The sequence below is a fragment of the Parasteatoda tepidariorum genome, chromosome 8 (genome assembly GCF_982258835.1).
Source record: "Parasteatoda tepidariorum strain Cologne lab strain chromosome 8, Ptep-v5.0, whole genome shotgun sequence".
NCBI classification, from domain to species: Eukaryota; Metazoa; Arthropoda; class Arachnida; order Araneae; family Theridiidae; genus Parasteatoda; species Parasteatoda tepidariorum.
In genome coordinates, this window is record NC_141762.1 from 48952736 (window position 1) to 48977187 (window position 24452).

General features: G+C 27.6%; 3 protein-coding genes across 3 annotated transcripts; 1 reads left to right on the forward strand and 2 right to left on the reverse strand.

Annotated features, from left to right (window-relative positions):
- Nucleotides 1–536: 536 nt before the first annotated feature.
- LOC107446925 (DNA replication complex GINS protein PSF1) lies at nucleotides 537–21615 on the reverse strand. The gene is made up of 7 exons (XM_087150268.1): nucleotides 21393–21615; nucleotides 17940–18004; nucleotides 15339–15434; nucleotides 13282–13372; nucleotides 9587–9700; nucleotides 8714–8788; nucleotides 537–726 (listed from the first exon to the last, which is right to left on the reverse strand). Exons 1-7 carry the CDS (start codon nucleotides 21459–21461, stop codon nucleotides 658–660), a joined length of 579 nt encoding a protein of 192 aa, XP_087006394.1. The 5' UTR covers nucleotides 21462–21615; the 3' UTR covers nucleotides 537–657.
- On the reverse strand, nucleotides 2996–7545 carry LOC122268806 (uncharacterized). Its single transcript, XM_043039208.3, has 2 exons — nucleotides 7224–7545; nucleotides 2996–5149 (listed from the first exon to the last, which is right to left on the reverse strand). The coding sequence occupies exons 1-2, from the start codon at nucleotides 7255–7257 to the stop codon at nucleotides 4032–4034; spliced, it is 1152 nt and encodes a 383-aa protein (XP_042895142.2). The 5' UTR covers nucleotides 7258–7545; the 3' UTR covers nucleotides 2996–4031.
- A 195-nt stretch (nucleotides 21616–21810) lies between the features above and the next one.
- LOC107446918 (molybdopterin synthase catalytic subunit) lies at nucleotides 21811–22780 on the forward strand. Its single transcript, XM_016061697.4, has one exon. It carries the CDS (start codon nucleotides 21963–21965, stop codon nucleotides 22398–22400), a length of 438 nt encoding a protein of 145 aa, XP_015917183.3. The 5' UTR covers nucleotides 21811–21962; the 3' UTR covers nucleotides 22401–22780.
- Nucleotides 22781–24452: the final 1672 nt, after the last annotated feature.

A 24452-nucleotide genomic window follows, 5' to 3' on the forward strand; every position in this document is an offset into this window, starting at 1 on the left:
ACCCTTTTCAAAATACTTTTTTATATTTTTAATTCCAAAATACTTTAAAAAAATTAAAGCAAGCAAATGCAACTTTTAATGATGTACATTTCAGCACACACACATATATGTTGACATTAAGAGACAACATCATACATAGAACAACATAAAACTTTAATGTGTTTAAATGTAATTTTATAACCCAACTAAAAAATGAATTTGATATTTTATAAAATACAGTAAAGTTACTTGGAAACGGTTTGGCAGGTAACTTTGATTTTGTTGGTAACTGTTAGCTGGTAACTTTGATTGTTGTACTTAATTTTATCAGCATACTTTTAGAAAAGATATTCATATGTAGATGTGTAACATGCACAATGTTTTCTTGCCATGGAAGTATGTACAATCCAGTTGTGCCTTATTTTTAAATTAAAATCTTTTATTTTTTACAAATATTTAGTTTTGTATAGTTCAAATAATTAATCATATAAAGATATCTTTAGCCATAGAGAGAAAAAGTTTTAGATCTATTCATAATTCAGGATATTACAGTACACTTTTAAAAATTCGAAACTGATTTATTATGTATATGAAAATGATTAATACAAAATTTTAGATTGTATTTACAATTTTACATGAAATACATTTACTTATATTTCATTAGAGTCCAGTTTATATCTAATCTGTTATATGCTCTAAGATGCCTTGATGGATTAATTTCTCACAATCTTTTCTCTGTAAGAAATGCTGAAAAAATTGTAACAGTATGATTAATTTTAACACATTTAAAAAAATAAAATTTTTACTATTACTGTTAATAAAACTCGCCTATAAAATCTTTAAAAAAAGGAAAAAAATTAATGTTTTCAATATTAAACAACAACAAAATACAAAAGTATTTCAATCAGTTTAAATTACACAAATAGTAAAGTTTTTGATGTTTATTTTTGATTTAAAATTATTAAAATAAAAATATACCATAAAATATAAAAAAGAATAAAATAATAAATATATCTGCTTATGCTTATATATGGAATAAAAATAAGAAATAGCTTTTCCCCCCATTATCGTGTTAATCAAAATTTGTTTCATTTAACACAATAGTGCTATAAAAGCATAACAAAGAAAAGTGTTTTTGTTCAAGGAGATTTTTATAACTACTTATTTAAAAATATAAAGATTTTAAATACATAGGTCAGAGAAAACAGAGTGTAAAACAAATATATGAAATTCAGAACACAGAAAGAAATAATGTAAGGCATTTTACAATATGGTTAGTTAGGATGATTTCAGATATTTAAAAAATTAAAAAAGAAAGTTTAAGTTTATAAATATTTTACAACAAATATATGAGAAATTTTTAAATTTTATCAAGTAGAAAAAAAAATCTCCAACTATTCAACAAAATAAACTTTCCAACATATGTACTATTTTATATGCTTGGAGAAGACACAAGGAAAGTAATTCAATTATCAATCATTTTACAGGGTCCATGCTCTACTTTAAAAAAAAAAAAAATTCAAGGACTTTTTAAGACTAATCATAAAATTTTCAAGGACTTAAATTCAAGTAAAAGATAGACTAAAATTTAACATTTTAAACTAAAATGATATGAAAAAAATACTAAAATTAAGACTTCCATCCCTCTCTCTTTACTTCAAAAAGTAACCCTCGCATAAAAAAAAAAAAAAGCAAAGGTGCTCTGAATTTTACATAGGGCCTAGATATAAAGAAGTTAGATATACAACCTCTGAATAAGCAGATTCGAACAAGTCATGAAGAAAAAGAAACATTTTAAATGATCTGTACAATAAAAAACAAAGTACGCTTAAACTTATTTATAATAACAATTCCACAGTAAAGAAAAATAGAAAACACACTATTTAAAATTATTAAAAGATATTTATTTGTAAAAAACTCATGTCTCATACGATATGTAAAGAACATTAACAAATACACCAAATAATTGTTGAATATCTGTGATAAAATATGATGAAAAAAAGAATCAAATAAAGTCCCTGAAAATCAAATTTTAATAAAACGAAATGTTAAAGTCGTAATAATATTAATATAAACACATATCATAAAGAAAGAAAAGGTTATTTCCAAGATCATCTATATCATGGTAACAAGAACAAGTCAAGGATTCAGAATAAAACATTAAAAAAAAAAAAAAATTTTTTTTTTAGCAGAATTAAATTACCTTAAGAAAAGATAAATTAGTAATAATTTTCAGCTGAATTATCACAAATGTGAAATAAATAAGTACTAGATTTAAATATATACAAGACTCCTAAGCTATATGTAGTAAATACACAGTAAAATTTTTCCAAATCATTAATGAAACTTGAACAAAAATAATAAAATACATAAAAACTGCATAAAAGAAGTGATGAAAATTAAAGGCTTTGTTAACTTCTATTAGAAGCAAAAAAATAAAATAAACAATAATTAAAATTCAGTTTTAAGAACATTGCATAAACCTTTGAAATACACATTTTACCAAATAAAGCCTTAGAAAATCAAATTTTAATAAAACAAAATGTTAAAGATGTAACCAACTTTAAAAACACATATCATAAAGAAAAAAAAGGTTATTTTCAAGATCATCTATATCATGTTAACAAGAACAAGTCAAGGATGTTAGTAAATTTTAAGCTGATTTAACACAAATGTGAAGTAAATATATACAAGACTCCTAAGCTATATGCACTAAACACACAGTAAAAGTTTCCAAATCATAAATGAAACTTGAAAAAAATAATAAAACACATAAAAACTGGATAAAAGAAGAGATGAAAATTAAAGGCTTCGTTAACTTCTATTTGAAGCAAAAAAAATAAACGATAATTGAAATTCCATTATAAAAAAATTTCATCAATTTTTGAAATACATAATTTGAGTGACATAGAAATATAAAAAATTTCATTAACATGTGTTTATGAAAATATTTTAAAATTACATTTAAATTATTGAAGATATGACAATATACCAATTATTTATGAAAACTTTCAAATTTTTTTCCCCTCTTGGTTTCGGTCAATTCACTGATTTCATCGATGGTTTCAATTTCGGATTGCTTTTCTTTTACTGTCCTTCGGAAGCTATTCGCCTTTTTTACCAACAATATGTTTTCAGTTGTCTCAGGTTTTTCTAGCAAGCTGTCAGCTGATTTGCTGAGTTCAGTCACAGTCTTCTTCAGACAAATTTTTTTTGACTGCAGTTCTTGGAGCTCTTGATCGTTGTTGGGGTCTTTTTTTCCTTTCAAGCTCTCTCTCTTTTGCTTTAAGGTCAAGGTGATGACGGTATTTCTGTCTAGCACCTCTAGCAGCAATTTTCATCTCCTTAGTGATATCAATCCCCTTTGCCCCCCCCCCACAGGATAATAACGCATCTTACACAAGCCTTTTAGCTATGTATGTCTTTTCTTTCAAATTATCAACTTCAACCTGACGCTTGATTGAAAATCCTCTCTCTACAGTAGCTTGCCCTTGGGAAAGAAGTAAAAGTTTCTTCACAACACTCCACACTTTGGAATACTCATGGACACACGTGTTTCTTCAGAAACTCATTCAGTCGTTGAGTTGTTTGGTTGAAGTCTCTAAACTCAACACTTACTCCAACAGAATTAAAAAATTCAAAGATTCCAAAAGAATAGAATCACATTCTGCATCATTGACTTTTATACACCCAGCCAATATTTTCAGAATGATAGCCATTTTCTTATATGATTTATCATTGCTGTGATACATCCTCCTGGGGTCTAGAGATGCAAGGCATCGAACTAACTGATTAGATAGGGGTGACTTTTCTGCTATTTTTTTCACAATGGCAGTCATGTTGAAGGTCCAGCCCAGCTTTAGCAGTTATCTGCTTCTGTGCGAGCAGTTTCTTCAGTATATTTCCTGCAACAAATCCAATTGAAACTTTGCTGATGCTACCTTTATGATTATTAAAATCAAAATTAGCAAAGTCGCAGTGCTCTTTCATTGCACTGACAGATTCATTCCTTAAGACTTTGAAAGTATCCAATAAATTTAAAATCATTCTCCTCAAAACAGAAAAGGCAGCATCGGCCAATCCTTCTGATATAATGTTAAAAAGGGCTGAAGAATTCTAATTACTGACAGAAAAAAATTAAGTTTTACAGGAAGAAGTATGTCCTTGCATGAAGCAACTACAAGCAAATAAGATTTGCAGCTGGGTTTGTTAAACTTCCCCTTTTCAACAGAAGAAATGTATAGTTTTAAAACATCCAAAATATCTAAAGTTCTTTGTGCAGCTGGGTCATTCTCTAGCCATCTATGGCCACAAAATTTAAGAGGCATCAATTTACTTTCTGAGGTTTCTAAAAAGTCTTCTTTCCTTGCTGGAGCATCTTTAAATAGCCAATGAAGGCTTCTCAAAAAATCATCCAAATGCCATTGCGTCTCAACAAATCCTCTTTTAAAGCCGTTATTCACAACATGAAGACTACAACTACCTACATTTGGTATTTGACATCCGAATTGATTTTTTAAGTTCGTTTGAATTAAATCAAAGATCTTCCAATTTACATAAGGTCCATCCATAGAAACCCCCATTAAATTGGAAAAATCCAATTTGCTGATGGTGGTGAGAAGATGAGACACCGTGACATCAGCTGTAGAATGGCCTAAAAAACTTGAATCAATGTACTTAGTGACAACATTTTCATCACCCCAAAATCTGACCAAAACATCCAACTGCTTGGATTGCAGAGACATATTTAAGCTCTCATCGAACATTACACAATAGTCACCTGAGAGTTTACAGCTCTCAAAAACTTGTGACTTAAAATATGGTGCTAAGCCAAAACACAAATAATACGAAGCTTTATTGGCCCCACAAGAAAAAGATCTGGCAATCACACTGTCGCTAAACATGTCTTTAAATAAATCGGCAATTGTTTGACATGAATCAAAAGAATAATTATTTTCAACGCACTTTAGCACCCATCTTATCTCAGCATGTGTACTATCAGTAGTGCCAAAATTCACAACAGCACTAGAAGAAGGCACTGCTTCTTGAGATATGCTACTTGTAGAGGAACTGGGCACTGGTTGCTCAATATTCAGTACCTGCTTGTGCTCAACAAAATTTTTAAGGCTTGATGCCTTGAGATTCTTCAAAAGATCTTTGTGCTTTTTACCTGTAAAAAAAAAAAAAAAAAAAAAAAAAAAAAAAAAAAAAAAAAAAAAAACTAATTTACTAAGCAAGAAAAGGAAGTTTTATTTCCATAATATAAATACTTATATTTAAACTTGAAGGCTAAGCAAAAAAAATTTTTGAAGCTAAAAGTGGCAGGTTACTAACAGAAAGTAATATTAACCTGTTGATCACTAACAATGGTTTATAAATTAAGTTATTTATTATAAGTGCTATAATATAAAAACTAAAATAATCCAAAAATAGCACGCACATTGTAGAAATTTACTATAACTATATAACTAATGGCATGATTTTGGCAATATTAATCAAGTTACATTGTGCACAGGCCACCTTTACATCTGAGACAACTTGGCATCCATCGTTCTAAAGTCGTGTAGGTTTCAAATACCTTGAGGAATTGAACCAAAAATTTCCATAATAGTTCTGTGCATCAACCAGTGAGTTATCACTCTTATACAACAAACATAATTTAAATTTAACTATAAGATTTTAAAATTAACAATTTAATTAAACTAGAAACATTTTCTTTTAATAAAATTCTTCACAATATCCAAGATGAAGATTCAGTACATGTATGTAAGAAAAATTCAACATTTCGTTTCAATTATGTATCTTGTTTGAATGTTTAGTTTATATAAGTATTTAAACACATTTTATATAAATGTTGGTAAATTAAAAATAAATAAATATGTAGTTAAATTTTGTTTTAATCTTTATTTTGACAAAAATAGATAACATTAAAGAAAAAAAAAACTATTAATTAATTTTTTTTTTTTAACTTTTCATTTAAGTTAGTAAAAAAAAAATTATGTTGATAATAAAAAGAGCTACTTCCATTTTTATAATAGTTAAATAATCAAATGATTAGGACCTTTTTTTGTTTTATTTACAATTATTGTAAGGTGATAAGTTTCCCGAAACATACACTTAATTTTAATAATAAAAAAACTCAAATCAATCAAAACATTCAAATAAAAAAACTCAACATAATATTCATTAAGTCGAAATTTTTATTGATTTTGTTTATGCACAAGTTTTTGATACTTAATATGTGCATAAATTAACAACAATCAAATATTAACCAGTGTTTTCATCGCAGAAAAAAAATGGGTGAGAATTTCTCACCCTTTCTCAAAAACAGGGTGAGATTTCAAAAAGTTAAGTGAGATTTCTAAAAATTAAAAAGCAAAAACACAAAGAGACATGAAAAAAATCATTTCTTTAATTATAATAAATTTTTAATATCTTCTAATCTTTAAAGTATTGAATATTTTTGCTGCATCATCATATGGAAAATGTTCTATATCTACTTTTTCATCAGCTATTCTCATTAGGTAACTCAAATACGTATTTGTTTCGTTTTGATCGTTTCTACCCACATTTGTTTCATTTTCATTTGTCCGTTTCGGAGTAGAAGATATTGCCTTTACAAGGTATTTGTCCACCTTGCATTAATGCGCAAAAAATTTGAACGTCTTACATGAAGAAACCTTACCTACAGTAAACACGTGGTTGCAGAGAAATGCGTTCTGAAAGAGGTTCGGACGAATGGTGTTCTGTAGTTCTTAAAGATTTTAACAATACTGGTTAACAGGGAAGCTAGATAATGGGGCAGATGTTGAAAAGAACGATGAAAGATCCAGGAAGAAAAGTGAAACGGATTTTATTCTAAATGGCGCAATGCGAAATTTTTTTCAAAATGCGAGAAATTCGCGAATTTTGAAATTGGTTTATAGAATGCGCGAATTTCTCGCGGTAATCATTTTTTAATGCGAGAAAAGAAAAAAATATGCGAGATTCTCGCGTTCTCGCGCTGTAGTGAAAACACTGTATTAACACACATTGAAAAGCGCTTAAAACAATCACTTTTCATTTTTAAACTTAAGCAAATTGCTTATATTTTAGAAGGAATAATGCAGTAAATTTAAAGTAATGCAATAATAATTTTGATTCAAATTACTCCAAAAACTAGTTTTGACAACAAAAAAAACTTTTAACAATGAGTTTTTTAATTTATTAATGTAACAAAATATAATAAAACGAAAAATAATTACCTTCATTGTGGGATCGCAGGGCTGATTCTCCCATTTTTGAGACATCAAATTCCTTTGAGCATAATCGGCAAGATGCTTTATACTTTCCATCGCCTTGCTTCAGTCAGTCACTATATTCTGGCTTATTTAACCACAAAACGTTAAAAACACATTTACCCATTATTTTATTTGAACTAATAAACAATAGCCTGAATGTACTACCGAGGAAAAATACGAACAACAAACCAACGTGTTAACACAGCGATATGAATTAACGCAGTAAAAATATATTGATATATAACTTATCCTCCTTGAGTTACCAGTCAAACCAGTCTTTGTTAACGATTGCGTTGGCAAGAGGGAAATCGTGACGTCAACAACTGATAAGAGCGAAGAGCATTACGTCATCATCGTCTGAAAGGCGGAAAAGTCATTCTTTTGTTCATACGCGCATGCGTGAAAAGTTCAACACATAAATGCCAGAAATAGGGCGATTTTTGCGAGTTTCTGATAATTTTCAAGTCCATTTCGAATATTTCAAGGACTTAGCATTATTTTCAAGTACTCTTTGGGGGCCCTTGAAAATCAAAATTAAATTCAAGTACTTCTTAAGGCTTTTTCAAGACCATGGGAACCTTGTTTTAATTAAAAAATAAACCAATTAAAATATATACTAATTAAAATATATACTATTGGTATATACCTATGTTACAGCAGTTAAAATCTTCATAACTGCTATGTAACTACACAATTACAGAGCAATATCAATTTGCAGATTAACAGACAAATGTTTATAAGTTACAAATAAATTTAATGCACCTTAAAAATTAACTTTTTTCATTAAGAAAAACTTTCAACGTGTTAATTTTAAACTCAATGCATCAATTTTAAATACATAAATAATAGATTAAGCAACAGGAAGTGGAACTTCTTAAGCAAGTAGGCTTAGATGCTCTCAGAAGTCTAAAAAAAAATATTTTTTAATTTACAAATACGAAAAAGACAAAAAATAAATTAACAATTAAAACATAAAATCAAAATGGAAAAGTGCCTAAAGCAGCTAAAACCAAATTTGCTTTATTTTAATTAAGATATTCAAAAAGACAATTGTCTTTTTGCTTTCAGAAGGTAACTCTTATTATGCCTATTTCACGTCAGTAAAGTATAAATGTGTGTTCATTGTTTGGCACAATAATGGACAAAAATAACACACCGAGTAAAGAATAAATAAGATATGCAAACAAAATAAGTTTCTAAATTTACCACTATATAAACTATATTTTAGTTTTAGAAAGTCAACTATATTTTAGCTTTAATGGGTATAAAAGACACCAACAAATCAAAATAATAAATCTTAGTTTCGAAATTTACCACTCCCTTATCTGCCGCTTTAGAAAAAGAAATGAAAAATAGCATTATTTAAGGTTCATTGTAACGAAGAAATTAATGATTAACAAAAAAAGAGAAAAATAAAAACACTGAAAACAATAATTTGTACAAGAGAAACTTACAGTACTGTTTTTTGTCAAAACAACAGTGTTTCCATCACTTGTTTCAAAATCACCATATTCACTCAGGCATCTAACCTAAGAATAATAAATAAAAACACTTATATTAATAAATAAAAATCAATATTTTTTTTTTAGGGAATTAGTTTAAAATACAATATTTCTAAAGATACATATGATTCAAATAAACCTAAGCTCCCTTTCTTTTCTTTTACTTACTATTTCCAGTATCAGAGTGTCTCACTTTACTATGTCTCTAATGCTCTTGCAGTACTTCTTTTATTTCATTTTATGTTTCAAATTTCAATGACAGCAATTGTTGCAGAGTTATTTGCATTATCATTCACATTCTATCATGTTGTTATTCTATTTTAATATGACTAGTTTTTGAAAGTTAATTACTATGTCTAAAAAAATTTAAAACTTTTTGTTTTGAAACTGGGTGGGCTTTAAGCGGGTACCGGGGATTGAACCCATGGTTCTTCACATTGACAGTTCAGTGTCATAACCACTCATTTTTACTAAAAAATAGCATGAATTGGGGAATAATCTAACTTATTTTTACAAATTCTTATTTATTCTCCTTTTGAATGGCTTTTATTTGCTTGTTTTGTTATTTTATTTATTTATTATATTTATAATTTATTTATTTAATTATGCTAGGCAATTTCTGTCAGAATTTGAAGAATTGATATTGCTTTACAGGGCAGGTAAGGGTTGAAAATGCATGCCAGATCATAAGTTTTACATGGATAGGGCAATATAATTTTTAAATTCTGTTCTTTATATTTTATTTTTTTACAACAATAAAACATTCAGAAAATATGAAACACAATGATTGTATTTAAAAAAAAGCAAATATAAAAGCATTTTTACTTGTATATATAGAGATTTAGGAGGTTGCAGATTCGTGAAAAGATCAACTCCAACACCACCAATGGATGACATGTAACTAGCTATATTTCGGTTGTATGATGAAAACCAATTAACCTTAAAAAAATAAAAATGTTTTCAATAACTTCAAAAAAATAAAATATTCTAGGTGGTAAAATAACATTTTAAATAAATCTTAGCTATAAAAACACAACATATTGGTTTAATATATCTTTTTTGAATTTTATTTAACTAAGTAAATCAAATCTAATTAATAATAAACCAAATCTAGTAAATAATAAACCAAATCTAGTAAGTAATAAACCAAATCTAAAACATTTTATTTATTCAATGTTTCTCACTGTTATTTCAAAAATTGAATTATGTTAATATATCTCTTTATACCACATAAAGACAAGGTTAATATTCCGGACATATTTACTGGACAGAAAAATTTAAATATTATCATTCACACACAGACACACAAAAAAAAAAAAAATACCTATAGCAACACATTTCTATTGCCAGAAAATTTTTAAGGTTTCTTAATTAACAAATACGGATAAATTATAAATTTTTTTATCATTTATAGATATTTACGCCATCCTCTATCATTATTAAAATTAATCTCTATTATCATTATGATTTGATATTTTATCTTTATCCAAAATTAACAGTTTAAAACTGAAAATGGTATTCGTTTATTATAAAGTAATCCGAAAATATCACCTTATCAGGTAATGTTTGTAAAAACATATTGAAAACGGTATGTAACTTAACCATTTTAAAATTATTACTAAACAGCAAATATTTTATATTTACTTTTATGATGAGCTTTACATAAAATTATTTCCAGCCAAAACTGTTTTTAAGAATTAACTTTATATAGCTAAACAATCTAGTGAGAAACATGGACTAATTTTAAAGCAAACCAAAAATTGAATAGAATATTTAAAAAAATAAAGAAAGAAAGAATATTAAAAAAAATTATATTAGGTTGCAATGTTAATTGAACAAAATGATTATTAAAATCCGCATTTGCATTTTATTCTAATAGACATTAATAACAAAAAGTTTGGGATCGATTAATTGAGAAGATTAAAATTTTTATGCAATAATTTCCTTAGTTTTCATTACGGATTCTAGTTCAAAATTTTTTCTGATATCTTAGGGTTTTACTTCGTTCCCATAAGCACATGTGTTACCAGTAGAACTGAACTTCTTGAAATTTATTGATTTTAAAGGTCAATATGGGTTTTCTACCACAATAAAAGCATGATCTCTTCCATGGGCAGTATCCCCATTGTCCACACTGCATTTTTTTTCTTTTAGAGTGTTTCACTATCCTCATAGAGTATCATATCGTTCTAGGCAAAAGGAAGAATATATTAATGAAAGGACATGCTTTCTCCCCGTAGCCCCCTCACACACATTCCTTCTAGTCTTTCTAAAATGCTCTACTTTTGAGGGATGGTCACATTCTAGGTGATAAAAGAACGACTTTTTGTTTTAAATATTGTTGCAAGACAGAAATTTTGTTCTATCAACTATAGTGATGATGAAAATTTAAGCTCATTTAAAAACCTTGAACCAAAATTAAGTAATTTTAAGGGCTCTTATTTTCCAAAATAAAAATTAAGCAGTTTTTAAGTACCCTGGGAACCCTGTGATTCCTTTATTATAAAGTAATAGCATGATACAACCTTATTATGAAATACATTATAATAAAGAGGTTTTCAATTTAGAGTTATTAAACAATAAATAAGTCTAATTTATTTCTATAATAAATTTTATGTAAAAATGTGTTTAGTTAATGTAGGCAATAAAAATAATGAATACAAAATAACTATTAGAAATACTAAAAAATTTTTTGCAACATAGACTAATTTCTTAATAAAAAATGTTTCAACAAGCTTGCAAAATTACCAAAAATTAAATTAAATAAAAGTTTAGAAATCAAGTTAGTGAGTGAACTTGCAATGGTAACTGAGCAAAATTTGAGGATTTAAATTTTATTTTAAGATATCATAATATGTGTAACTAAATCTGTCTTAATACAATATAAAATTTAGGGATCTTTTAATTTAACTAATTTTTACAAAACAGTCCAATCAAAAATTAGTAAAGCAGTTAATCAGGGATGAGAGTAGTCAGATAGTAAAAAAGAGGAAATCCAAGAATATATATATATATAAAAACAAAAATTTGACAAAAAAGTGCGATTTTTAAACCTGTAAACCATGTGATTATAAATCCCGATATGAGTCTTTTAAATCACGTGGATATGAAACTCAACACCGAATTTAAAAAATGCGAAAATACAAATCATGATGCGTAATTTTTAGAGCACGATGCATAATTTTTAAATCGCGCAATATTACAACCGCAAAAACGAACCCACGACATTGGATTTTAAGCTCGCGTAGCTACATAGAGTTTTAAAAGCTCGTAAATACAAATCGCGATATTGGTTTTTTAAATCTCGTAAATAAGAATCGCAATGTACAATATTTAAATCGCCTGAATAAGAATCACAACGTTCAACTTTTAAATCAGGTAAATACGAAAATCGATGTTTCATAATAAAATCACGATTTTAAAAATGCATAAATACAAAACACGATATTGGACTTTTAAATCTCGTAAATATGAGTCATTATGTACGATATTTAAAAAGCGTAAATAAGAATTGCAATGCGTAACTTTTAAATCAGGTAAATACGAAAATCGATGATTGATATTAAAATCGCGTGAATAAAAATCGAGATATTTGCAGAGTCTGAACTTGGGATTTCTAAAAGGCTTGTTCGTATTGTTTTATGTTTGGACATAATAAATAAAGATTTACAAGATTAATTGAATGAGCAAATAAATATTTTCACCGCAAATCCACCTCTATTTTTTCTCTCTTTTTTTTGTTTGCTTTCACTCCAAAATACAAGAAGCAGCGACGTCTGAATTACGAAAACACGAGCTATCCCGCCAACGGATAAAAAATACGGAAAATCTTATTTTCTGTGCGTGAAATCGGAGAAATGAGAAAATATAAGTAAAAATGCGGAAGGGTTAGCAGCTAGGACGTAGTTTGAACTTTCTGTTTTTCTTTGAAAATCGTAAATTAGTATAATTATTTTACTTCAACGACTGAATTTTCAAAAAAAAAAGCGGGATACTTATATAAAAAAATTAAAAAAATGAAACTTTTAGAGAATAGGAGTTTTTGATAAAAAGGCTGAAATTTGAGAGACAAAAGCGAAAAAAAATCTCATCCCTGTATAAAGGTCAACCAGTTTTATCCCAAGGAAATGATTTTTAGAGAAACTTCAGAAGGAGGAATGAGGACTTCAATAATTTCGCTCTCCGGAAAATTAAATTCCTCATAAAATATTTTAACTTGTGTAAAATAAAGTTTCAGCGGAAATTAGCGGGAAAAATGGAAAAATCTGAAAAAAAGCGGAAATCCGCAAATCCGCGGAAGAATCTCAACCCTGAGTTAATAAAATTAATATCTGAAATTTTTAGTGCGAATTTAAAGATAAATCAATAGCATATTGACATAGCCTAAAACATAAATAATTTCCTTAAAGAAGATCGGTTTTACAATATTTAAATGCATACATATATAGAAAAAAAAAAGGTTTGTATTTCTTTTCACAAGTCTACAAATGAATAAAAAATAACACATCTTAAATCTTTACTTCTGATTCAGATAAGCAAGCTCGAACTTCAGGAGGTAAGATAGCACCAAAGCCCCATCTAATATCTCGAATCATTTGCAATCTATTATATCTGAAAATAGAAGTAGAAATAAATTATGACACTCTCAATAATTTTTGACCTAATAATTAGATTTTCAAATGCAATATTTTTGATTTGAAATACTCACAAAAGATATGTTAATTACATGCATAGAAAATAATAATGATAAAAAAAAAAAAACAATCCTTGGAGCAGTTTAAAATCATCACATATTTTTAAAAGTTACAGTACTTTGATAGGCATACAGTCTAATACGAATTTCTCTTTTTGCTCTTCACAAAATTTTATAATCATGAAAATTACATAATTTCACTTTCATTTTTTATTCTACAATATTCCCAATTTTTTTAATACTTCTTGATTATTATTTTTTTATTTGGCTGAAATAAAACTGACCAAATCACTAGGATTAGGTCAAAAATCCTTATGGTTTTTACAATATTATATCATGTAAATTTTAAGTAACTTATTTGAGTTATCCTCTTTGAAATAAGGGATGTGCTACATGCATCACATATCCAAGATGTTTTTCGGCCGTTTTCTCTAGTTATTGGTGTGGATTTCATAGAATCACATAGTATTTTAAAGTCTGACTTTTATTTAACATAATATTAAATAAAATGCATATGCAATCTTTAAACAAGCATTTGAGCTTGATTTGCAACATTTCCATTGTATGTAGCCGGAGCTTTTTAATCGTTTTCTCGTCAGCTATTGCTGTAGATCCAAAAACTTTAAAGTAAATTTTACTACAACATTTGAATTTCAAACTATATATTTTGATAATTGCATTTTGATGGGCTCAATTTGAAAAGATTTCAGCATAAATTCATATAGCTTTGTTGATTGCCAGCTTGCATAAAAATAACAAAACTTTCAATTTTTTTATGGCACAAAATTGGTAAATGTTAACATTTTTGTAACAGGCTATAGGAGCGCAGAATATGTCTAAATGCACAAACAAGTTTTGGGGGAAAATTCTGGCAGCCCTAAGGAGAATTCCTACAAAAGTTTTCATGGTTAAAAAACAATGTGTCGCTTTAAAAAATTTTTCACTGCAAAAAAATGGTTAATACACGGAATAGTTAATAAAAATCACAATATTTCAATGTAATATTATGGCCTAGAAATTAGCTTTGATTGGAGTAATCACTTTGTGTCCTTGTCTCACATTCATTTCAACATAAATCCATAACCATGACATTCCAGACAGAAATAATCTTTCATGTATGAAAAAAATTAGCATTAAAAAACTGCTCTTTCCTGACTATCATCAAATCTTGCTGCTAAATTAAAAATGTAAATCACTTAAATATTAAAATATGCCTTTCTTAAAGTTTATTTTAACACATTTCTAAATTCTATATGCCACCTTTTCAACTTACTATCAAAAAAGAAAACTGTTTTATTAAATATAACAGGAATAACTTAATTCGTCAATTTATTTATTTCTTTGAATTCCATAAATTTTTGCATAATTGCCATTCCATTCCAAATGAATTCCATAAGGGGGACCTTATATTTATTTTCATTAATCATTCTTTCAATAAAATTTTGATTTCTATTATTTTTAAGACAGATACTAATTTATTCAAGAATTGTATAAAAAATCAAATGAATGTTTTTCCTTCTTAATGAAAAAAAAGGTTATTTTATTTTATATTCTTTCTTTTTGTTATTTACTTATTTAAAAAAAAATATGTTTAGTTAAAATGTGAAGAACAGAGTCAACTTTTAACTAAAGTATAAAAGGTATGTTCGTACTATGTTTTAATAAAGCAAAATATAAAAAGGCATAAGTAATATTTATTGCTTTAAGTATAATTTAATATTTTGTAGTTTGTTTTATTGTAAAGTCAAAAAAATATTTGTAAAAATTAAAAGAACAAAAACAAACAGAATGAAGTATAATGATAGCAATTCTAAAAATTTTAAATAAATGTATCAAGGAATTTTAATGATATGAAGTTAAGAATAAAAATGAATATATACTTACAAATAAGCTAAAATGCACCGTTGATTCCTTAATAACACAGCATGTCTAAGTTGTACAGCTGCATGATACTGCATTTCACTTGTTATTGATGCATTTCTGAGAAAAATGAAAGATTTAAAACTGAATGATGCATACGACAATACTTACAAGACTTTATTATCACAAAAAAACGAAAATATTGTTTACAAAGAATTGTGTCCATGCAAAAAGTTAAAGAATAGTATTGAGTGATCAATTGATTTAGTTGTTACAATTTAAAATTAACTATCACAATTTATATGAAGTTGAACAGATATGAAAAGAATACAGTATGCTAAAAGAATCAAAATTTATTGATACACAAGTTTATCTTATTTCTTCCAATTTTTTATTTGAGTTTCATTGAAATGTAGAAAAGTAAAACACTCATGCTATAGCTAGTTGTCGTCTAACAGGATTATGGAGGTTACGACTCCAAAATTTTAAAATGAACAATATAATAATAGCGATGTGGTTAGAATTGAACGTAACGGCCTTTACTTCCCAGACAAGCTGATACCAATCAATTTACAGCCAAAAAAGTTACAAGCTGTCACACAGCATAGAATTGCAGTCCAACAGTTCAGTGCCATCACATTCATTATAAAATTCAACTTAAATTTAAACAGTATAAAGTTTTTATAATAAAAGACTTACATTTGAGTATTTTGCTATGTGAATGTTAGATTAAGTTGATTTTTCACAGTAATAATCTCTGGCTGACTGCAAGTCGCAAGCAAATTTGGATTTATAAATATAGAGTTGTAGATATATTTCGTAAATTCTGATACCATAGTCATAAGTAGGGATATAGCCAATAGTGATTTAGCCGATCACTGAACATTCAGCCAAATCACATAATAATAATAAAAGAAAACTTCTTACGGAAGACAGCTAAGTAAGAAAAAGAAGTAAATATAGCGCAAACCCTGATTATAATCAAAGCCAGGGTTGGAGTTTTTGCCAGGACAGTGGCAAAAACCTGGTAAAAACCGGCAAAAACCAAATTATCTAAATTGCTGATTAAATATTATTACAAAATACTTGAAACAAATTTAAATCAATCATAAGGAATAATAATTTTGATACATTACATGAAAAAATTATTTTTAACATATTAATAATTAATATACCTAAGGGTACTAATTTTTAAAAGAAAGTTTTTGATCTCTTTTCATTTTAGAATCCTAAAATAAATGTTTTTTTACAAATAAATATTATTATTTGTATAATACTATTATTTATTATAAAAAATTATTATTAGTACAATAATTAACTACACATGTTGATAGATATTTTATGCTTTAAATTATACTTGTATTAATTTAAAATAAGTTCATTTCACTGGAAAAAATCTGGAATAATCACTGGAGAATAATCACAAATTTTCCAATCAATAATGTTTTAAACTACTAAAATGATATATTATTACATTATCATTTAATTATGGAATAATAGTTTTGTTAATTTTTTTGTAATTATTTATATTCATAGTATATATTTCAATTTTAGGAATAATTTTGTATCAAAAATGTGTTTTTGTCCTCTCATCTTGGAAAATATAGGTTTTTGCCACTTTGCTTGGCAAAAACCTGTTTTTGCCAGGACAGTTTTTACCGGTATTTACCATAGTTTTTTCCACCTGCGGCAAAATCTTGCCAACCCTGATCAAAGCAAATACAGAAACGGTTTTTAAAAAGGCTGGACTATCCTAAAAACAAAAAATTATGTTCAAAAACAAAAGAGGAAAAATAAAGATCTATCTAAATTTTAAAATGAACATTTTAAAGCGAAAAGCAGTTTTACAATTACTGTATTTTAAAAAAAGGTGAAGAAAAAAAGAATAAAGTTAAACAATAACGTTCGTAAAAATTAATGTGCCATAGTAAAAAATTCAATAAAAGCAATTTTTTTTTTTTATAAGTGTAACACTGAAAATCTTAAATTAACTTTTTTGCATTGCCATACCTTAGAAAAAATTATGATAAAAGAAGAAGGTTTATTAGAAACACCCTTTGTCATATTGAAAATGTAAATAAATAGAAAAGTTAATAATAAAAGCAAAAGAGAAACAGATATCTTAAAATGCTTAGCTAAAGATTTTATTTCTAATAATGTATGGTTAAAAATGTGATTTTAGATTATTCTCGATTAAATCTTTTTAAATTCCCAAATACTTTGCCGAATATGAGGCTGAACATTTGAATAAACGAATATTCAGCAAAATGGCTAAATAAATGATACATTCCTAGTCGTAAGTTAATAAAAATTAAAATGTTAACTAAGTAGGAGTGTGGCAGAAAAGATAAAAAGTAGATGCTTACAAAACTGGAATTTAGGCATTTATTGAGTTAAAATATCAGTTATAATATTGAATTTGTCCTACCTTCTGTTTAAATACACTAGTCATAAAACACTTAAATCAATTTAATATTTCAGACATTTTAATGAGTAAAACAACTACACATGAAATAAAGCATTATAAATTCATTATACATAGGGACACAAAATTTAAGCATAACTATTTTGTAAGCAATAAATACGAAGTATATTAGTATTGCTTATCAAAATTATTTTACATACACATCAATTTGATTTTCTTCATATAATGCCTTCATTTCTTCGAATACTTGTTTCATAACTTCATCCTAAAATAAATATGTTTGTGAACAATTCTTCAATCAAATACAAAAACATGTTTAATTTTTTTCGCTTTTCGTAGTAATTGTAACTTTTATTTTAAATAGGTTGTTAAAGGAAATGAAAAGTAAGCTTTTAATTGCTTCAATCACTATTGATATTAAGGATTCATTTTGATCTTATTTTACTTTTGTTTCATGATAAAAAAATTATGTAGAGAGTATACATGTGTTAATTAAAAAATAATTAGGGTAATTTTATTATTAAAACTACAATTAAAACACTTAAATTTTGATGTTAAACTTAGCTAGTACCTTTCATTTCCCTGAAAGGAACAGTTCTATAGTTTAGGTATATAAATTCTGACGAAATTTACTGTGAAATATCCCCATATTTATGGCATATCTATATATATAAAAGAAAGTCGTGTTAGTTACTTCACTTATAACTCAAGAACGGCTGAACCGATTTAGCTGAAAATTGGCAGGGAGGTAGTTTAGAGCCAGGAGAAGGACATAGGATACTTTTTATCCCGTGCGATAAACCGTTCCAGCGATATCAGTGAAAGTCGAAATGGAATTTTCTGATTGGTTAAAAGCTAGCCATTGTTTTATATTTTGCTATAAACGATTCAATTTTCAAATATCTTGAAGATAACAACAGTGATATTTTCTATCTTATAACTCTATTCATTTAGAAAAGTAAATTAAAGTAAATTGCATATACTTTAATTTTTAATTAGCGCTTTTCTTTATGTCAGGTGAGCACAAGCAAGTAAAATCAACGAGAATAGATTTCTTAATTGTTGGTCGTATCACGGATTCAGTACTGTGAAAACTGTTTAATAAATATAAAGACAAAAGCAAATTTCATTCAAATTGCACGTTTTCAGAAATATTTATATTTAGTACGTAATTTTAGGTTAGCAAAATTAAATATACTTTTCGAAGATTGCAGTGCTGTGACAGTTGTCATTTGAAAACTATTAGTTTGTTTGTTTATTTATGCAAAGTTTTCGAATTCATCCATTTTATTTCTTTCATTTATAAAATTGATTTTTGTTTTAAATCTTATAATTTTCATATTTCTTATTCATCTCATTTTTATTGCTCTTTTTATTATTTAAAATATGTATGTGATATTTCGATTTAGCAAATTTGCGACCACTGCCAACTTTTACATTTCTTTTTCGTTGTCAGAAAGAATATTTGCAAAAATATGCCGCCTAAGCAAATCGCTCTTAGTCGGTCGACATCTCAAGCGCGCAAAAAGAGAACTACCCGTGCTTCAGAAACATCGGAGCAACGGGAAAAAGACTTGAAACTAATCGAGAACATAATGCTTTTTCCCGTTCCTTAGAAACGTCTGAGCAACAGGAAAGAAGACTGTCAACAAATCAACTACGAACTACACAAGCCCGTTCGTCGGAAACATCAGAGCAACGGGAAGCAAGAATGAAAACCGACCGAGAACGCATTTCGCTATTCAGACGCTGCCAATACTCTGATTTGAATTTCAGTGCATTTCACTATGATCCGACAACAAACTATAGTCTTCCCCCAAGTGTCATCATCGGAGAAATATATCAATTATGTATGTTTTGTAATGCTCTCAAATTTAAAAATGAAACAGCTGAAATTTGCTGTTCTAGAAGCATACAGAAACTACAAGATTTTACGTCGCCTGCCGAGACATTATCAACCTTCGTATCAGGTCAAACAAACCAATCGAAACATTTTTTGGCGCATATACGCCGGTACAATTCGTGTTTCTAAATGACTTTATTCGGTGCTACACGTATCCTGAACGAGAATTACATCCCAACATTCAAAGTGCAAGGCCAAATTTATCATCGTGCAAGGATCACTTCTTTCAATGCCTAACGCAGATCATAAATTTCTACAAATTTATTTCATGGATAACACAAATGATCAAGTCAATCAACGTTGTCAGGTAAACAATGGCACTAAACGAAAAATTGTTACCGTATTACAAAAATTTTTCGATCAACATAATCAGTTAATTAGGCTGTTCACAATTGCCCTAGACTAAATGTCATCCGATATTTACAAAGTTGTTATTAGAGCTGAAAAAACACCTGTAGGCCACCACAAAGAAAAATACAATGCGCCAACATTGGATGAAGTGGCTATTGTTATAGTTGGCGAAGAATTTACCTCCCGCGATACAGTTCTTCATCGCAGAAATCGTGACGTTCAAAGAGTTCTCAGAAACGTATCGATCATATGATGCATTGCAATATCCTATTTTATTTTGGTGAGGAGAGGAGGGATATTATTTTAACATAAAATTAAGAAGTCCGCAAACAGGCGAGAAAACCAATAAGAAAGCAAGTGCAATAAGTTTTTATGCATATAGATTAATGATTGCCAAAACGCTGATAATCATACTTTAAAATGTCGACAATTAGTTCATCAATACATTGTCGATATGTATGCGAAAATTGAAACTGAACGCCTACTGTATATTAAATTAAATCAAACCAAATTACGTTCAGAAGAATGCATTCATTTACGGGATGCAATAATTAATGATGGTAACGTTAATCCTAATGATGTGGGGAAAATGATTATATTGCCGACTACATTTGCAGGGAGAAAAACTTGGACTCCCTGCAAATGTAGTATTCATACATGTCTGAGTATTCATACATGTGCCTTGGACTCCAAAGCACATGTATGAATACTCACAGGATGCAATGACATATGTTCTCGCATATGGGCTCCTAGATTTATTTATTACATTTACGTGCAATTCTGCTTGGGTTGAAATTAGAGATATTTTGTTACCAGGACAATCATCATCGGATCGTCATGATATTACAGCACGTGTGTTCAAACAAAAATGATAATCTTTACTTGATTTCATTGTGAAGCGTCATGTTTTTAGAGAGACACGGTGTTGGGTGTACTCTATTGAATGGCAAAAACGAGGATTGCCTCAGGCACACATTCTAATTTGGCTTATTGAAAAAAAACCACCTTCTAAAACTGATCAGATATCAGCAGAAATTCTTGATGTCACCATAGATCCAGTCTTATTTCAGATCATTGTCCAAAATATGTTTCATGCTCCGTGTGCATCACCATACATGTCTGTTTGAAAATGCACTAATGATATCCTAGAGAATTAACTGCTTTTTTTCACCATTAAATAAAATTTGCATTTCAAATCATAATCGCAAATGTCATTTACACACTTAAATACAAAATTCAAATTCAAATTGAAAGCGTTGCAACGCACGCAGGGTACAGCTAGTTATATAGTAACAGTGAAATATTTTTGATCAAAATTAAGTTATTACTACAATTAAATGAAAAGTAAATCTAAAGTTTAGTGTTTTAAAAGGTAAAATGTTGATGTTTAGAGAATAACCTGTATTGGGTTTAAATAATCACATCTTTGCAGTTGCTTAATTAGTTCAAGAGCCTTATTTCCAAGCATGGTGGTAAATTTTATTTGTTACCAAAAAACTTCTTAAGTTTAAGGCATAAATTAAAGTTTAACATATGTTTAAAAAAAAGTTAAAAGGCAAACAAATCTTGTAAACGAACACTTTTAGCTGCAGACGAATTATTTTTACCGCGTTATTTTTTTTAATTCGATTACAATTAAAAAATGAAAAATAATAAAATTTAAATTTCTGAGAAATTATGCTCATAACAGTTAGAAAATAGTAAAAAATAAATCATATTTTTGTTCTGAAAATTAGGATAAATTGAAGAACTAATAAGAATTAAAATATTTAAGAGCTAAATAAACTGAAATGAAGATATAAAAGTCATGTGATGTAAATAAACAATGCAATGCCGTGATACCCTAATACTGATCAAAATCAAAGTAAATTGTGTTTTGACTAAATTTCGTTATCTTAAATTAGAAATAGGACACATGAAATGTAAATAGTTCGAAAAGTGAAGGATACAAATAAATTTCAATGTTAGCATGGATTATATAGCCGTCACGAAAAATAAAATTGACATTAATGAAGTTTTTAAAACACTATCTCATCCATCCTGCGGTGGAACTGCTTGCTTTATTGGGACAACTAGAGATGATTTTAATGGTAAAAAAGTAATTGAACTGCAATATGAAGCATACGAGTCAATGGCTGTTAAGGAATTAGAAAAAATTAGTAGATCTATGAAGCAAAAATGGCCTATTTTTAATGTTGTTCTTATTCATCGTATAGGATGTGTGCCTATATGTGAAACAAGTGTGGTTGTTGCTGCTAGTGCTGTTCATCGAAAGGAGGCCTTAGATGCAGTCTCTTATGGTATTGATACAATAAAATCTGAGGTTCCCATCTGGAAAAAAGAAAAATACTATGATGGGACAGCTGATTGGAAAATAAATTGTGAATGTAAATCTGTGACTAATTAATCTGAATACATCCTTAACAGCATCTTTTGAAAAAAATCGACTGCAAAACAGAGACAGTGTCTTTTCCTATTTTTTAGCATTATTAAATATTTCAGTGAGAATTATATATTTTCTATTAGGAAAGAAGAAAAATATTTGAATGAACACCTGAGTATAAATTAAATAGTGAATCCACGAATAAGTAATTTGAAAATATTTTCGACAACAGTGTTTTTTTCTTGTTATATAACATAGATATATGTACACATTTTTAAGCTTAGTAGAGAGTTCTAAAAATGACTTGTTCTCTTCAAAATTGTACTGCAATATTTATAGTTGTAAATTGAAGGATATATTTGTAAAATTGTACTGTTGATAAATGTGTTTTGTAAGTGATGGAACAAATGAATAAAAAAATTTTTTGTTATCACATATTCTTTTAAACATGAACTGTTTCAACTAAGTTTATTTCAAAACGAACATAAAGATTTTCATTTAAAAGGCACAAACTAAAAGGTAACTAATAAAAAAATTTCGCAAATTTCTTATTCTAGTCATTGCAAAATAAATAATATGTAAACTTTATTATTTATTTTGCTATAATTTTTGAAATAATCAAACATTTATCATGTAAAATAGTGGCAGACATGGCCTAATTTATTACAGGTCTATAGCCGGGTAATCAACAGTATATCGAAATAAAATTTATTTGTTTAAAGTATCTTTCTATTAACTTAACCTTCTGATGGTCTCGCACACAAAAAACTACACTTTGACTTGCATTCTTTTTTTCGAAAAAGCAGTTTTTTCATGATATTAAATAGATTAATGGGAGAGAAATTCTGCTGGATTTGCAGACTTTCAAAATTGTCAAAGATTAATATGCTATAAGATTTTTACCCATGTATTTTTTAAATAAAATTTCATTAGAGCAGCTTATAAACTGAAAAGACTTGTCAAACTCCGTGACCACTCAAAAAAAAAAAAAATTGACCAATGATATTTTTATTTGGACACTACTTTTCATTTGAATAGTTTAATTTTTAACCGATAATTTATTTTAGATTTTGTTGCATACTTTTGATACGCTTGTGAAGAAAGAGGATTACAAATAATATTGATAGAATGTTACCCCAACATCTGTCACTGAGGATTGTTGTTGCCTAAGTCATGTTTTATTTAGTCTGGGACTACTGGATCACACATGATTTCACATTGACAAACACAAATTTAATTTGCCGTTTTATCTATACACATGGATTCAGAAAATCAGTAGCTCTCAAAAGTTTTGAATAATTATTCAAAATTTTTTTTTTTTTGCATCACATGATAAAAATATCTTCACTTACTCTTGATTGTAGTACAAATATTTTGTTCTGTTAGTAAATTATAATTATTTGAAAAGAAATGTATTGCAGTAATGGTACAACTTTCTTTCCTCAAAACATCACTGTTTTATAAGAAAAACAAAACTAAAATAAATTGAGTTTTTATCAATTAAAAGGTTTTTATACTTAAAAAAAAAAGACTGTTTCTGATCATTTCAATTATTAATAATTATTTGCCTTTTTGAAAGTAGTCTATTTTTTAAGGTTATATATTGTGAGATAGAATTATTATTTTAAATTATAAGATACAAATTATTATTATAATTATGAATTATAATTATATTTATAATTATAGTTCAATGTTCATTGAACTAATTTACTATTAAATACACACATATACAAATTCTTTTTGTTTCTTATCTCTGAGTTTAAATTTTTGTAAATAAATTAATGTTATGTAATTAACATAGAACAATCATTTATCATCGTTAAAGTGTTAAAGATACATTATTAATAGTATTTATTAGATAAATTAGTGTCTTAAGATTATTACTATATAAATTCTTTATAATCACAGGAAAGAACTAATGAAATTGTTTTGCACACTCCAAATATATATTTATGACTTTTTTTCAAAAAACAAACAAGCAAACATTTATTTATTTATTATATTTATCGAAAAAAGTATGTAATTTTTGGTTGAATATGATCACCCTTTCAATTAATAAGTATCCGCACATTCTGA

Coding starts and splice junctions, on each gene's coding strand:
- LOC107446925 (XM_087150268.1), bottom strand. CDS start 21,461: ATGCTTGGAAATAAGGCTCTTGAACTAATTAAGCAACTGCAAAGATGT. Junction 9,701..13,281: donor CTTGCTTATCTGAATCAGAA/GTAAAGATTTAA, acceptor TATTTTTTTAAG/GTTAATTGGTTTTCATCATA. Junction 8,789..9,586: donor CTAAATCTCTATATATACAA/GTAAAAATGCTT, acceptor TATTATTCTTAG/GTTAGATGCCTGAGTGAATA.
- LOC107446918 (XM_016061697.4), top strand. CDS start 21,963: ATGGATTATATAGCCGTCACGAAAAATAAAATTGACATTAATGAAGTT.
- LOC122268806 (XM_043039208.3), bottom strand. CDS start 7,257: ATGGGAGAATCAGCCCTGCGATCCCACAATGAAG. Junction 5,150..7,223: donor CCTGCGATCCCACAATGAAG/GTAATTATTTTT, acceptor TTTTTTTTACAG/GTAAAAAGCACAAAGATCTT.